The 18182-nt window shown below is 38.8% G+C and overlaps 1 protein-coding gene across 1 annotated transcript in view; it reads right to left on the reverse strand.

Moving 5' to 3' along the window:
- Positions 1 to 17684, reverse strand: part of LNPEP (leucyl and cystinyl aminopeptidase) — a 102295-nt gene extending 84611 nt beyond the window's left edge. Inside the window, exon 1 of the mRNA XM_032625710.1 lies at positions 17426 to 17684. Within this exon, the coding sequence (XP_032481601.1) occupies positions 17426 to 17444 (19 nt within the window). The 5' untranslated portion in view covers positions 17445 to 17684. The remainder of the gene's footprint in view (positions 1 to 17425) is intronic.
- Between the last annotated feature and the right edge of the window lie 498 nt (positions 17685 to 18182).

Genomic DNA, 18182 nt, shown 5'->3' on the forward strand with positions numbered 1-18182 from the left:
AATCTCCAAAATTTACAAGCAACTCAGTGCAGCTCAATAACAAAAAAACAAACAACCCAATCCAAAAATGGGCAGAAGACCTAAAGAGACATTTCTCCAAAGAAGATATACAGACTGCCAACAAACACATGAAAGAATACTCAACATCACTAATCATTAGAGAAATGCAAATCAAAACTACAATGAGATATCATCTCACACCAGTCAGAATGGCCATCATCAAAAAATCTAGAAACAATAAATGCTGGAGAGGGTGTAGAGAAAAGGGAACCCTCTTGCACTGCTGGTGGGAATGTGAATTGGTACATCCACTATGGAGAACAGTATGGCGGCTCCTTAAAAAACTACAAATAGAACTACCATATGATCCAGCAATCCCACTACTGGGCATATACCCTGAGAAAACGATAATTCAAAAAGAGTCATGTACCAAAATGTTCATTGCAGCTCTATTTACAATAGCCAGGAGATGGAAACAACCTAAGTGTCCATCATCGGATGAATGGATAAAGAAGATGTGGCACATATATGCAATGGAATATTACTCAGCCATAAAAAGAAAAGAAATTGAGCTATTTGTAATGAGGTGGAGGGACCTAGAGTCTGTCATACAGAGTGAAGTAAGTCAGAAGGAGAAAGACAAATACCGTATGCTAACACATATATATGGAATTTAAGAAAAAAAAAATGTTGTGAAGAACCTAGGGGTAAGACAGGAATAAAGACACAGACCTACTAGAGAATGGACTTGAGGATATGGGGATGGGGAAGGGTAAGCTGTGACAAAGTGAGAGAGTGGCATGGACATATATACACTGCCAAATATAAAACATAACTAGTGGGAAGCAGCCGCATAGCACAGGAAGATCAGCTCGGTGCTTTGTGACCACCTAGAGGGGTGGGATAGGGAGGGCGGGAGGGAGGGAGATGCAAGAGGGAAGAGATATGGGAACATATGTATATGTATAACTGATTCACTTTGTTATACAGCAGAAACTAACACACCATTGTAAAGCAATTATACTCCAATAAAGATGTTAAAAAAAAAAAGCAAAGGAAGACTTGAAACCAGCTAGGAAAAAAAAAGTGACATATTACATATAGGATAACAATAATTCAAATACCATGGATTTCTTAACAAAAAACTATGGAGACCAGAAAATGATAGAGTCTTTAGTGTTTTTATATATATGGAACTATTATATATGTTTGTACAATACATATGATACATATATATTACACAAATATATTTATATCTTTGCATAAACTAGTATCCAGAATACACAAAGAACTCTTACAACTCAAAATAGTGGGCAGAAGATTTGAACAGCCACTTCACAAAAGAAAGTGAACTAATGGCCAAAAAAACACATGAAAACATGCTTAACACCAGCAGTCATCAGGGAAATGCCAAGTAAAACCAAAGAGATACCATTACACACCCATTTGGATTGGCTAAAATTAAAAAGACTAATCATACCAAATTTTGGCAGGGATGTGAAGAATAAGTATTGTCATACATTGCTGATGGAAACGTGAAGTGGTAAAACCATTTTGGAATACAGTTGGCAGTTTCTTAAAAAGTTGAAACATATAGCTACTAGATGACCCAACCGATCATATCCTAGGTATTTACCCAAGAGAAATAAAAACAAATGTCTACACAAAGACTTGTACTTGAATGATCACAGGAGATTTATAATAACCCAAAACTGGAAACAAATGTCCATTAAGAGGTGAATGGATAAACAAATTATGATCTATCCATATAATGGAATACTATTCAGCAATAAAAAAAAGCAAAACAAAAAAGGGGGGGAACTACTGATATTATTTGGATGAGTCCCAAAATAAAATAATTATGCTGAGTGAAAGAAGCCAGGCCAAAAACAATAGTGTATGACTCCATTTATGTAAAATCTATATAATTCCATTTACGTAAAATTCCAGAAAATGTAAGCTAATCTATAGTGAGAGAAAACAGATCAGTGGTTGCCTAGGAATGGGGAAAGAGGGAGGGATTTTATTTTCTTTGACTTTAAAAAATGTAACACCAAGAATCAGGAATATCGAACATTTCGGTACTCTGATTTTAATTATACAAAGACCAATCTGAGAGGCTTATTCATTTGAACAATTACTGCACATTCACATGCCACACTCCAGGCCTTTGTTCCACAATTATTTTTTGTCCATTAACCCAAAGGAACCATAAAAGGTCTTCTGTTAAAAAATATTCCTGACACTATAAACACAAACACAGTGAAGGGGTAATTCTCTATAATGTTAGTAAGTATACAAATATTTCAAGGTACTTTAAATAGATGGGTTAGGATGGGTGGGTATATCATATACTTTTACAGAAGTTTTACAGAACTTTTAAGTTCAGTTGGCTTAACATACATGCACATGCCAGGATGTCCATGTCTGCATTTCATCACAGTTCACCATATGTCTTATTTGGGGGGTAGAGAAAGAGAAGACAGTTTTTTCCCCCAGTTTTATTGAGAAATAATTGACATACATCACTGTGTAAATTTAAGGTATACAGTATGATGGTTTGATTTACACATATTGTGAAACGATTACCACAATAGGTTTATTTAACATCCATCACCTCATATAGATCTAATAAAAAAAAAATTTCTCCTCATGATGAGAACTCTTACGATCTACTGTCTTAACAACTTTCCTATATATCACAAAGCAGTCTTAACTACAGTCATCATGTTGCACATTAAATCCCTAGTACTTATCTACCTTATAACTGTAAGTTTGTACCTTTTGTCCACTTTCCTCCAACTTCCCCTCCCCCTCCCCTGCACCTCTGGTAACCACAAATCTGATTTCTTTTCCTATGAGTTTGATGTGTGGGTTTTTTTTTTTTTCCTTGGATTCCATATATAAGTGAGATCATACAGTATACGTCTTTCCCTGACTTATTTCACTTAGCCTCTAGGTCCATTCATGTTGTTGCAAATTGTAGGATTTCCTCTTTTTATGGCTGAATAATATTCCACTGCATGTGTGTATATATACACACACATATATACATATACGTACACACACACACACACACACACACACACACACACACCCCCCACAACTTCTTTATCCATTCATCCATAGATGAACATTTAGGTTGTTTCCATGTCTTGGCTACAGAAAATAATGCTGCTATGAACATGGGGGGCACAGATATTTTTTGAAGGGGAAGATAGTTTAAGTAGATCAATCCTAGTCATTCATGGTCCCAAAGAACCCACAGAAAAAAAGAGAGTTGATTCTAGTTCTCTTAAAGGTCTAAATCATTCTATGGTGGGACAGGCATGGGACAAAGGATTTTCTATCATTTTGGACTCAGCAGATCAGGACAAGTAGAAAAAAATAATTAAACTTAACCTTGTAGGACTTTAATTCATCAAAATTAAGATAAGTCTAAGAAGTCACCAAAGGACTGAGAAGTTAAATGATATTTCCATATTATGTGTATGTTGGAAGGAGAAGGTTTTGGGAAAGAGGGGCAGCTTGTTGAAAAGCCAAGTGCCCAGCAACAGACAACTGGTTTAAGAAGATGTGGTGGATATATATATATATATATATATATATATATATATATATATATATATATGGGTATATATATTACTCAGTCATAAAAAAGAATGAAATATTGCCACCTGCAGCAACATGAATGGATCTAAAGAAAATCATACTAGTGAAGTAAGTCAGACAGACAAAGGCAATTATTATATAATATCACTTACATGTGGAATCTAAAAAATAATACTAATGAATCTATTTACAAAACAGAAACAGGCTCACAGACATAGGAAACAAGTTTACAGTCACCAAAAGGGAAAAGGGGGGACGGGGAGAGGGATAAATTAGGAATATGAGATTAACAGATACACACTACTATACATAAAATAGATTAATTACAAGGATTTACTGTACAGCACAGGGAGCTATATTCAGTATCTTGTAATAACCTATAATGGAAAATAATCTGAAATATATATATATAAAACAAATTGAATCACTTTGCTGCACACCTGAAACTAACATAATATTGTAAATCAACTATACTTCAATAAATGGATAGGTCTGATAGGAACTAATAAATGTAAAATGATTGATCCAAATGGAACATCATGGCTTGGCAACCACCAAAAAATAACAATAAAGTTGTTTGGTTTTTTTTTTAATAATAAAAAAGAAGAAAACCCTTCAGATATAAACAGAAAATAGATAAAAATCAATTTTTATTTTTTAAAGCTAATTTAAAAATTTTAAATAATTCTGTGTCCTCCCTAGTTCAGAACCATCCAGGGATGAAATAAATGACTGTAGAATACTCAAATAACAAAGGCATCTGATGTGTGGTTTGTCAGATATGCCTGGCTAGAACATTTCCTTCTCCTGTGACCTAGATCTGTCTTAAGAAACTTGCTGCCCAATTCCAACAGCCCCACTTTCTACCTGCTGCGAATTCCTAAGGTATTCCACCCCAGTCTCTATAAAAGACAGGTTTAACGTTTAGAGTAACAGTTCTCAAGATGTGGTATGGGTACCCCTGGGAATTTCTGATACTTTTTCAGCCAGTCTTCAAGGTCAAAACTATTTTCATAATCAGATGTTATTTGCTGTTTTCATGCCCATTCTCTCATGAGTGTACAGTGGAGTTTTCCATAGGCTACATGATGCTTTATATAACAGACTGAACACAGAAGCAAATATGAAAATCCAGTTGTCTTCTGTTATGCCAGACATTAAAAACAATTGCAACAATGTAAAATAATGTCTCTCACTAATATTTTTGTTTTGGAAATAGTTATTTTATTTAAAATGTTATTTATGTTAACATGTAAAAGGCTTTTTATTATTATTATGAAATATGTTAATAAACATTTAAAATATCTCTCAGTGTTCTAAGTATCCAGATATGGTAAGTATCTAGAGACAACCCACACAAACAAAAGCTCTTAGGGGTCCACAATAATTTTTAAGAGTATATAAAAGGGGTCCTGAGACGAAAAAGTTTGAGAAGCATTAACTGTGCCTTCAAAGATAAAGAAAAAAATCCCCAAACTCTCCAGAGATCTTGATTCAAGCATGGACGTCTCAGTATATTGTTAGAAAATGTATATAGAGTAAACACATAAAGTAAGGAAAGTAAATATAGAAGGTCTGAATCACTCTATAGTAGGGCCGGAAGGGACAAGGGATTTTGGATCATCCTGGATTCCTGGGTCCAGAAAAAACTACTTGAATTTAACCATATATGCCCCTTTGAGCATCCTCAGGCAGGAACGTGGACTTCAATAATTTGTCCCTATGAAAAAACACAACCTTCTTTACCTTCAGGTAAACAAAATTGTCCAAAGCGAAGGCTGCCTGTTATGGACTGAATTGTTTCTCCCCCGCCCCCAGCTTCATATATTGAAGGACTAATCCCCATTGTGACTGTTCTGGGAGACAGGGCCTTTAAGGAAGTGATTAAGGTGAAATGAGGTCGTAAGAGCAGGCTGACAGAACTGGTGTTCTGAGCAGAGGAAGAGACACCAGGGCTCTCTATACACACAGAAGAAAGGCCATGTGAGGACACAGCAAGAAGGCAGCCATCTGCAAGCCAGGAAGAGGACTATCACCAGAAACCAACCATGCCTGCATCTTAATCTTGAACTCCTAACCTTCACACTGTAGGAAAACTTTTGTTAAGCTACCCAGTCTGTGGTACCCTGCCTATACTCTGTTTCCATGTAAGCACTCCATAAATATACTGAGTAAGAGGGGGAAAAGGAGACTTTTTAAGTGGGAAGGAGATGTTGAATAAATGTCTTTACAGTTCACACACCATTATTTATGTCACGTGGCCACTAAGCAGATGTTTAAGTGTTGTTCTTCTCAAAATGTCACCTATTTTTTACCTTTGATTAATATCAGGACAGAAACATCCACATTTTTTCCTACTGGTTAGTGTCAGGTCTAAAATTCATGCTTTCATATTTCAGTTCGTACTATAATTAACTCATACCATTAGTTATTCTATTTTGTCAAGGGAGCCTTGCCTGTCAATGGCTTTACCTACTTGACAGCCATGACACAGCTTCACCTCCTTTACTCTTTCCGTAAGGCCAGCTGAATGCTTATGCATAACCAATTCATGCCTCTTACCAATTCTGGGATATTAGGAAATTCCTTTCTAAAAGTCAAATCTAATTGGCTTGGGAATTGTTTTTGTGGCTCTCTAATGAAGGGCAAAATAACCCAATGGCAGGTCAGCCAGAAGGCCCTACAGCACTGCAGGAAAAGAAATTGATTTAACTGTACCACTTTGGTCTCAAATGCACAGTGGCTCTCTAGCTATGAAAAAGGCACAGAAGATTAAAGGACAAGGGAGGAAAATGTTGGGTCATTCTTTAATTTTGATTTTGAAAATGCTTCAGAGTAAGAGACACCCTCTCTCTAAGCATCATCTTCCCTCCCCTCAAACACAGGGACCATGTCTTATTTAGCACTATCTTGCCGGTACAAAGCACAGGGTCTGAAACACAGCAAGTGCTCAAAATGCATTTCAATGGAAAGGGAAGCTGAATGAACATTGATAAGAATATTCAGAAAAAGCACCTTGAAATTACTCTATTTGTTATAGACATATTTATAGAAAAAGGAAGAGCACTGAAATTCTACTTTACTTGCAAAAAATAAAAGAAAAAACCTCCAAATTAAAAGAGCACAAACAAAACAAAATTGCTATTTAAATGTTTTAGAGTTGTTTGATGTAATATTAGTCTTAGATAACATTTACTGAATATCCAGTATGTATGAAACACTATATTAGATGCCAACTCTAGTGGCAACCAAATACAAGAGAACTGTGTTTTTAATCTGTTAAATGTAACTGACAGTCCCTGGCTGAACAAGCATGCATGTTCTTTACACAGAATTTGAAATGTGGTTTTTAACCACTGAGAACATGAATCCTAAACTAGTGGTACCTCTGCTTTCATAACATACTTTATCCTTCTTTGAGCATCCCTGGGAATAAATGTGGACTCCAGTAACTTATTCCTGTGGGAAAACACTATCTTCTTTTTTTTTTTTTTTTTTTTTTTTTGCGGTATATGGGCCTCTCACTGTTGTGGCCTCTCCCGTTGCGGAGCACAGGCTCCGGACGCGCAGGCTCAGTGGCCATGGCTCACGGGCCCAGCCGCTCCGCGGCACGTGGGATCTTCCCGGATCGGGATACGAACCCGTGTCCCCTGCATCGGCAGGCGGACTCCCAACCACTGCGCCACCAGGGAAGCCCAACACTATCTTCTTAACCCTGAGGTATCCCAGGGGCAATTATAGCCCCAGATGAGGAATACCTCTACTCGTTCCCATGCAATCCATCCATATAGCCACCAAACACTTGAAGGATTATTCCTTACATCCTTTACCTTGATGTTTGATCAAAATCACTACCTTGTATGTTTCAGAAGTTCAAAATGTTATCTTTGTGAGGAAAACAAACAAAACCCAGATCCAGAGCCTCCTGGCAGGGTTGAAGTAAGGAGGTAAACTGCCATAATTCATAATAGATTCTTAGAGCCAAAAGCTGCTGCCAAGTTACATTTATTCAGCAATAATAATAATAAAATAAGGGTGTCACTGTCACTAGCAGAAATACAAATTCACTAGTAAAACTAGCTTCTTAGTAAGCTTCCTGTGAGGAAACATAACAAAATAGGTATGAATTTAAATACACATTATATTATAGACATGTTTGTTTGCATTCGTGACGCCTATGATATTTGTAGGCCTTGTTACCAGTAAACGAAGTATGTTTATTCTATATCCTCACGTTAACACTACCCCTTTTGGTCTTTAATTCCTCACCATTTCAACCCCACCTAACAGACAAAATATATATAATACCTAAGACTGAAATAAGTTCTACTTGTGTGAATAATGAGGTGTTGCATATTACATTTGCTTGAAGGAACAGGAAAAACACACGTAAGCCAGAATTAAATTGGATGTAGAAATGAGTAGTTCCTCTAGTTTGGCAACACTTCCCTGAAAGTGTTACAAATGCATAATAATGGTTAATAAATATAAAATGGAAAGAATCCTCCCTTATACTAGCCTCAAGCCTTTAGTAAACAAGATACAAGAAATACCGTATGTTCATCATTTCAAAATCTCACCATGGCTGGAATATGCCAAACTATCATGTACCTTAAACTTCAGTGAATATCAGAAAAATTTTTGAGTTTCTGTGCATATTTTAGTTTTTTAACTAAAGATATTAAAACATCTCGGTAATATCCTTAAATAAGAATCACAGAGCTAGTGAGTGAGGAGCTAGGATTTGAATGCAGCAGTCTGACCTGCTCTTCACTATTATGCTACACTATGCAGTAGTCTTATGAAATGAGGTAGATTCATGGACAGATCTCCAAAATGAAGAAATAAAAGTACTGATTGACATATATACACTACTATGTATAAAATAGATAACAAATAAGAACCTGCTATATAAAAAATTAAATTAAATTAAAAAAAAAAGAAATAGAAGTACAAAACCAAATGTACCCAAGGAGAATGGTGTGGGATGGGACCTGTCCTTCTCAAAGTCTGATAGTCTTTGAAGAGAGTGTACTGACTTGTGCATCCGTATACCTTTAAAAAAAATTAATTCTACTGGAATGTAAGCTCCTCAAGGGCAGAGACCATTCTTCATTCATATTGTACTCCAGCTTTAAGAATAAAGCTTGGACTAAGTTAGCATACAGTGAAGGTATTTATTTGAGGGGGTATCTTTTAAAAAAGAGTTAAGTGGGGATATGTCAAAGACAAATTAAAAAAAAAAATCTGTTAACTGAGCTAGTTTAAAATGGTATGCAAGAAAATTTGCATTAAAACATTCACAGTATGCTTCTTCTCTGACCCCCACTCCTGACTCCCCAATGCAGAAGAATGCAGCAAGGAGACATGGAAAACTAATTTTGGTTTGTTATACTTTTAATCTTGGTGATAAAAATAAGAGGTGAAGAAAAATTATTAGCATGATGTAAACAGGAAGAAATTCAAAATGCAAAAAAAAAAGGGAAAATAACAACAACCAAAAAGAGAAGAAAATAACTAACTAGATTTGAACCCCAGCACTACCTGGTTTCAGTGAAAAAGAATTAAGCCCAAAGCACTCATCTTCTACAAAATTTTTTGTACTATATATTTCTGCATTTATCTTCTCTGGTTGTTATCCACAGTGGAATTAATATAGAACCAAGAGAAAATATAAAATTTACAATAATGTACAAGGTTCTAACAATAACCATTTAATTCTACTGAATAGCACTCAAAAACAGTGTCAATTCCACAGAGGAAATAATCTAGTTAAACAATTCTGGCTAGAAGACACCAAAAAGCATCAGGTTAACAGTGCAACAGTGCAATAGTACATGGACTAAAAACAGACCAGTTCAGAATACTGAGAGCATTTAGTTCCTTTATCCTTATATTTATTATTATGACAATGATCAGAATTCACATAAAGATATGCCATTTTAGTCACTTAAAAGTTAGCCAATATCCTTGTGGGCAAAATAAAATTATTTTAGCTTAATTTTCAATTTTCTTTTCCTTTTCTAGGCTAGTTATTTTATCCTAATGTTTATATTTATATCAAATATGTCCTCCAGTCAAACTTATAATCTTTATCTTACAAAATATTTCTAAAAATCTTTCCTCATAACATAGGTCCCACAGTCCTTGACAATCCTCAGGGTACCTCTTAGAAAGATTTAGCTATGAAAATGTCATTGATGACTAAATATTTATGCTCATTAATCTCTTGGGCAAAGCTACATACCTTTGTAAAATCTAAAGCTAAAAAGTTTATCTTTAATTCCATCAACTACCTGGATATTGTTTCAAAAAAATCTTAACTGCAACCGCAAAAAAAAAAAAAAAAAAAAAAATTTCTGGGGCTTTCCTGGTGGCGCAGTGGTTGAGAGTCTGCCTGCCAATGCAGGGGACACGGGTTCGTGCCCCAGTCCAGGAGGATCCCACATGCCGTGGAGCGGCTGGGCCCGTGAGCCATGGCCGTTGAGCCTGGGCTCCGCAACGGGAGAGGCGACAACACTGAGAGGCCCGGGTACCACAAAAAAAAAATAAAAAATCTTAACTGCATAATTCCTTAGTTAACATGAAAAACGGCATTCAGCATAATAAATTATGAGCTTTATTATGAGTGCTTATTATGAGTGATTTAACAGAGAGTGCATATCACTGCATGAGATCTGCAGAAGTTTCTAAGAACTCTTCAATATACAGAATGCTTATGAGTTAGATAATACTTCAGTTGGTGAATAAATTTGCTAAACTTGATCTCAGATGGATTTGAACAAATAACTATTTTATTAATAATTCTGAAATATTTCTCCATCAGAATGATAAAACACAAAGTAAATGATAGTACCAAATCTATAGCAAATGCTGTCAATATACAACTTACTGAGAGCCAGTTTGATTATCATGAACCTATTTTTTTTTAAATAGTGATTATCCATAAGTCTGGGATTGTAACCACATTTTTTTCTACCAGTAGTTATTGTCACTTGATTATTTGCCAAGAAAAGCTTCTATGTATGAATTCTTCAAGTCTTTATCTCAAAAGCATTTCCCAAATTGGCAATTAATTACAACAGAACTATGTACCCAACTGCAATGAACAACTGCACTCTAGGCTAGCCACACTTTAGTGAACGTGCATTTATTTCTATCCAACTCAGCACACTATCATTTTTATCTAATCTCCAAGTCAGACTAGACCCTCCTTCCTACATTGAATTATTTTTCTGTGTGCTTCCTTCAAATGGAAAATTACTAAGCATCTCGGTAGCTTGTATGGATGCAGATGGAAGTGAGGCTGCTGTTTTAAACAGCAATGCATTTCTTATTCCCACAAACACCCAACACTCTACCCTCAGTTTGAGCTGTTTTCTTAATCTAGGTGTCCAATCTAGATACTGAAAGGCCAGTGCAGTGCCCCAAAAGGTTTAGGGACTAAGCATTTAGTTTAAAGAGCAAAGAAACTACTGCTAAAAGTATAAGGGGAAACCAGCCCAAACTTACAGGCACGATCTTAATATATCTAGGACACGCTAGTTCCTCCCACCAAGCCCCAAGGGGCTTACTTAGCCATTGAGGCCCTTTTGACAATTATGGGACAAGAAGAAACTAGACAAATATTATACTACTCCTGTCTTCAAATCACACTACTAACACCAACTTAAAGAAAGATCTTTTAAACATTTAGCCCTCCTTAATCACTCCCACTAAACTCCATTTTTCCTCTAAACAAAACTCTGGAATGGTATAATGTTGAGGTGATGAATATTCTAACAACTGTTTTAAATCTTATAAAATAACAATTTCAGCTGTGACCCAAAGCCTCCTTAACCGCCGGAAAGTTCCTCTATGACACCAAATGACACCTGAGGCAGTTGTCTGGGAGACACTACCACACAGTCCTGGTCATCATTTGCTGTGAGATCCAGGAAGGAAAGGAGCACATCCAACCCACAGAGGTACCAGTTCTCTCAATGCACTTCCCATTCTCCTGTTCTCTCAGCTTATGAAGCTCTCCCTGTAGAACATCAGAAAACCTCCTTAAACACCCCTCCTCCCAGATCTCTGGCTTGGCCTCCCCCAGTAGCACCAGAGGTCTGGAGAAGACTCTGGACCATCCAATCCCCCAATCTACAGAAGTCCAGACAATTGGCTGGAGTTTTGTTTTGGTGACTTCATTCTTTAACTAAGTGGGAGGAATTCCCAGGAGGACCTTCTTTAAGGAAAAGAGCTTCAACGGGTCTTCTACATTGGAACTTGATTCTCCACTGTTTTTTCAAACGCCCTTGGAAGCCTGAATTTTCTTTATTTGGAAAATGAACTGATTTCTAGTTTAGATGCAAGGCTGGAATTTTTAAAAAACTGGTTCATTGTTCAACCATAAGCATCAGTAGAAAGGTGAAACAAAACCAGGCAATAAAGAACAGTGACTGCCACCACGATGGTCCCACAAGGTCAACGGCTCAACAGTACTCTGTATTTTTTTTTTTTCTTGAAATCTGAAACATTCAGGAAAGTGAACAGTACTAACTTACAAGTAACTGTGACTTTTCTGACTAGGAAAGAGAAGCACACAGTATGATTAAACTCACGGCAAATGTTTTCTATCTCCTTCTAGGGCCTCCAAATGCCAGTCTTAACTCATTCATCCCCTCACCCCTCCATTTCTTTTGTCCAACCAGACCCACCTACTTCCCCTTTCCAACCCTGACTCTTATCTTTCAATCTCACACAACAGTGTCCTACTCTCCAAAAGAGACTCATTTCCAAGCCAAAGACTTGCAAGGCTCAATGTATGACCATTTTGAAAATCTCTGCCTATCAGCTTCCTCCTTACCTTAAATCTCTACATAGCTCTCACCTTCATCACTAATTCTCTTTAAGTCCCAGTTTTCCCCAAAGATCTTTGGATTCAGAGTCCTACAGGCACTCCCAGGATAATCACAAATGGATTACAACAATGAATCAGGTTACAGGGGAATCCTGACCGCTCTTTCATAGACACAGAAACTCTTACTGTCACACTGTACAGAAATACCAGGGCAATGAGCAGCCTTCTCTACAAAGCCCACTGGATAAAAAAGGAGCTGTACCACGAAGGGCTCCAAAATTTCCCTCATTCCCATTCCTAGTTTCCAGTGAACACTCTTAAAAGATACATATCTAGGAATCCAAATTAAAAAAAAAAAAAAAAACCTGTTTCTCAGCTTGCTCCAATGATGTTACGGAAAAGTGTAGTGGTATTAGCTCCAACTCCAACCTCCTACAGTTTTTAAGACATGTGGTAGCTAATTAACAGAATGTGGCTGCACTGTCCTCCTCACCTCAAGGGCCAAGAACCACAGGCCTGATTCAGCTCCATCCCAACTTCTGGGGTAACTCCGGCTAAACTCCTCTATATCTCAATCTCCTAACATTTTCACAGAGAGAGTCAAAATGAGGCTGTTTTCTAACAGGAGTGTTACACTTAATCAGTAGAAATGTAAACTTATTGTTGACAGATGTTATATGAACAGGTTATAAAGACAATCCTGTACATTTATTTCATAATTAGAAATCTTCTATATTTTCTTCTTCTGTATTCTATTATTTTCACATTAGCATGAAAATAAAACTAGATTATTCCATTTCATTTCTCTTATTGAGGTTAGCATTAACTGATAGCAGGTTCGTGGGGCTTTTTGTAACTGTGCCTAGCAGAAAATCTACTTGTAAACAGGCATTTCAAAAATGGTGTCTGACTGAATTACTGAGGAGGAAATCAACCCTTGCTTATTTTCTATATGATAATTTCCTTATAACCAATCTTTATGGTTCTATCTCTTTCAAGCTGAGTTCTCAAGAATCATTTACAGATAAATGATAATCACTGGTTTTAACTGTTTCTAAGATATGCTGTCTATTTATCTTGTCTCAAGATACTTTTTTGGGGAAGTTGTTATGTAAAGTGAAGAACTTTTCCACCTCTGCTTTCCAGTTAAAAACTGGATTGGTTTCTAGTTACAGCCTCAACCTTATACTATTAAATGTTGTTAACATTCAAATCCAGTACACTCCTATTTCCCTTAACTGAAATAAATATTTAAGACAGAAGGATAAAAGCAGAATTTAACTTATATCCCATCATATAGAGGAACTATTATCTTCCATTTTTAAGGTTTTTTTTCTCAATATGGTAAGTTATCACAGAACAAAAGAAAACTGTATATGAACAGAATGTGGTAAGCTCACATTTTTGACAGTTGCTAAAAAAAAAATTTTAAACAAATGCATATCTATAGGATAAATGTTATTTGTAAGATTAAAAAGGTGAAATCACAATTTTATACTGCCTTACAATCCATGAATATCTAATTAGTTGTCCAGACTTCCCATTTTGGAAGTTGGGAAATACTTGCACTTGGATGCCAATCTGAAAACAAAAAAAAATAGTTTTATAAGACAGGAAAGTCCCCCTTGTTTGATTATGTACCAGGCTGTAGTACTAAAGTGATTACTGGGGGCTTTGGGGAAAAAAAACTGTTTAAATTATGTTTTCAGTGCTGGAGCTTCAAAATGTCATCCTTTTCCACCCTCTGAAGATTTACTTTGGGCCATACCACAAACTAGAAAGCATTTAAAAATACACACACACATATACACATAAATATATACATATGGAATTTGCTTATCTAGTAAACTTCTCAAAAGCTCCCTTCTGGTGAATACTCCTAGTATGCTCAAAATGAAGTGCAGATTCCTAGACCCAACCTCAGACCTCCTCAATCAGACTCTGAGGGTGAGCTCTGTATTTCCATTCCTTAACATAAATTTAAATTATTCTAAAATACCCCAACCCTGCATGCAAATGAGAACAAATAAAACTAGGTGGTCATCAAATAATTACTTGCCCTAATCTAGTACATCTATCAAAAGACCTCTAGAGTTGCTATCTATTTTTTGTTTGGTTTTTGGTAATATATCAATCACTGCTCCGTAACAGTTTCACTTCTACCTGCCTAACAGAACATAATAGTTACTACCAAACCAATCTTGAGTACTAGTCCAGCACATTTCTCTCCCCATAAAAAAAGCACCAAAGATCCAAAGCCAGACTGGATATCTAGTCTTCAGCATAATAGTCACGAGTCCCCACCAAGGGCAAGACCAAAAATATCTCCTGAGGCAAATGGAAATTCTTGGCAATAAGGTGCCTCCTGGTAAGCCCTTTCTGGAGATGTGCATATTAAATGGATTACAGCAGTGTGTTACCTCGACAGGTTAACATAGGACAGTCATCAAATAAATCCATTATCAGCAGGCAGAGAGCAGGGTCCAAGAAAAATGAGCCATACCTGAAACAACTTTTGACAGAAAACACGGAAAGTAGAAAAAGCCTTACTGGAACAGATGAGTACTGAAAACCAAATTAGCAAAACAAACTGAATTTGCCTCCTTTACAAATTTACCTTTTCAGGAGGTGAAATCATTGACAAGATTTTAACTGAAAGATACGTGGGTCCCAAATTACTGAAACTTTTTTGTTAAGCTCTCACACCTCTCTCCATATACAGGGATATATGAGAAAATGTAAGTGGTGACGATTTTATTGAAAGAGAATAAATGTGTAACAGAAGCCCACACCAAACTTGATAAGCCCTGCAATAATAAATTCTATGGGTAATGGAATACCCTGCACCAGAACACACAGACCTATGGGAGAATTAGATGTACCTATTCTTTGTACTCAAAAGGATTACGTACAAAGATAAACATACTTTACACTATACCCTGTCCTGTTTGAAGACACTAGAAAATTCTACAGTTATTCTTCAAAAGTTCTGAAATAAATAATGAGTCCACCTTAAACCTGAAAAGCACCTAAATTGCTAGGACCTAATTTCTATTCTCCTTGTTAAAGGACGCTAAATAATGATTAATACATTAACTAAAATGATGCATTGCTAAACTGTCTCCAGCACAGATTCTGAAAAATCTGGAAGATAGACAGGAAAGGATTAGAAATCCAATTTCCTACATGAAAGTTGAAGCATTGCTTCTTTTTTGTTCTCCTCTCTGGGGCTTTTCCACTGCCCTCCCAAATGTGACAATTTGCAAATATTCACATCTAGAGAAGCATATGCTAAAACTATTCTAAGACGGGAGAAAAGACCCCAATTTTAAGACTTGAGAATGTACTTTAATTCTGTAGGCACAGGTTCACCAAATCAGCTAGCAAAAATCTTGACCAACTGGGTGACTCAGCCTTGCTGTGAGGTTTTTTTAATTTTAATTTATTGGAAACTTCTCGTTTAAAACCCCATAAACATGGAATCTCCAAGCTTTATACCTAGAACAAAGAAAAAGCCTTGGAATACTCATTGGAAGGGATTTAAGGATTTGTATTAAACATATTCTATACCAAAGTACTAGATGGTCTCTATGCTTCCTTTCAGCTCAAATCTTCCTTATTTTTCTTAGTAACTTTACCAGACTATCCTTAGAGCCTTAGTAATTACAAATAGAACCTGAATGAGAAAGAAAATTCAGAATTAAAGTTGTCATCATTAAGCCTAATTAAACAGGCAGGAAGATGGCAGTAGAATAAAGCATTCTGAATTAGGGACAGGGAGAATTACGAGTAGTTCGCAGTCCCATGAATGAAACACCGCATACAACAAAGTCTGGCTAGGGTTTAGGACATACTGGACAACGTTTCTGTCTCCTGGGTGGCAACGGACCCACCCAAACAGGGATAGATTTTGTCTTCTATTAATGCGACAAACTACTGATATCTATCTTAAGTAACCAACCACCCGCAGGAAAACACATGTCAACTAGAAAGATGACTCTCATTTGAGTGTGAATTCTCCCTTACTGGCACTTTTCCTACTTTCTATCCCAAAAGGGAATCCATATACTCAACGCCGCAAACTGTAAGACATCTCACCCCAACACTGTGACTCTGGCACTTCTGGTCCAAACAAAAGCCACCGTTTTAAGTAGGGTGGGATTTGTTCGCTCCATTCAGTAAAGGGCTGTGGCTGTTAGCAGAACATCCTGCAGGCTCCTGCTTTGACACTTGCCTCAAGTCACACTGTGCAATCACCGTGACGGACCCTTGATATTTAATGAGTCTTCGACTGAAAAACTGACATTCTCGGGAGCCAGGGAAACGAGGCTTGAACGCCCTGCGGAGTGCGTCCGAAAGAGACGGGAGGGTGGCAATGCCGGCAGAAACATCCTCGGCACTCAGCAGGGGTGATCAAGTCTTTCCACAAGTTTCTCTTCCTTCCACTAAATTAACCTGCCAAGCCCCCACCCCGTCCTATTAGGAAAAGTCACACCAGCAACTCGCTGAAGGACGGGGGGGACAGCTCCCAGCGCGCCACAGAAGTTGGGTTTGGTCGCGGTTTAACCCTTCCTGCCCCAGAGCCATGGCCGATACCCCCTTCACCCGGGGCAAACCCAGGCTGCCAACTTTCCCGCTGCCCCCTCCTCTGCGCACAGCAGCCCAAACTTTGCTGTTCGTCCACCTGGGCGCGCAGCGGAGCGTGGGGTCTGGCCGCACCCGACACCGCCCCCACCCGGGGCAGGCGGCGGCGCTGACCTTCACGCCAGCCCCCAGCCAGCGACCGCTGCCGCCCGCCCCCTCCCCCGAGCCTCGAACTGCCTCCCGCGGTCCCCTTCCACCGCCCCCAAACGCTCGCGGGAAAACCGCGGCGGGGGCGACTGCAGCTCGACCTCGCGTGTCACGACTGCCCACGACCCTCTGGGCCCCAGAGAGCACCGGTCCCGGCCCTGGCTCCTCTGGCCGCCCACTCACCATCCGTGAAGGGATCCATTTTCCCCCCGCCGCGGCTCCTTTCAGCCGGAGAGCCCAAGCTTCCTACTCCAAGAGCTGAAGCGGCCCTGCCGACTGAGCATGCCCAGCGCGGCGCCGAGGGCTGTCGGGGAGGTGCCGCGAGGGGCGGCGCCGCTCCGCCCACTCTGAGATCCGCCGCTCCGGGTTTTCGCTACAGCTGCAGAAAGAGCGAGGGAAACTAGAGGAAAAAGCACCATACAGGCCTTGGCTGACTCCTGGGAGAGGAGCTGGAGGAGCGGGTTAGATCTGGGGGCGGGTCCATGGGCGTGGCCGGAGCAAGCCTCGCCCCTGGCAGAAAGGCCGGTGGCTCTGTCTCGTCCAGTGCCCAGAACAGCGGTCAGTCATCAAACAAACGTGATGGCCAGTTGCGTCCGGCCGGGCCGGGCCCTAGACGCCAGGAACCCGGCACCGCGCCGGTAAAACACAGTCAACGCCCCGTGGAGCAGACATTCCGGAGACAGACAATAAACTAACACAAGACACACGAGGCTGAAATAAATGCCGCGTTGAGCATTAAATTAGGGTGATGTGATGGAGAACGAGAACGAGTGGGTCGCTAATTCGGATGTCTTGGTGAGGAGAAGCCTGGCTGGGAGGTGCCACTGTAGCCGAGATCTGAAGGCAGAGTAGGAGGCTGCGGGCGAAGGTCGCTCCCCTGACAGCGAAGCTTCGCTTTCCCTGGGGAGTCCGACTCCGGGAAGCTCACTCCGCCAAGGCT

The sequence above is a fragment of the Phocoena sinus genome, chromosome 3, assembly GCF_008692025.1.
Source record: "Phocoena sinus isolate mPhoSin1 chromosome 3, mPhoSin1.pri, whole genome shotgun sequence".
Classification (NCBI taxonomy): Eukaryota; Metazoa; Chordata; class Mammalia; order Artiodactyla; family Phocoenidae; genus Phocoena; species Phocoena sinus.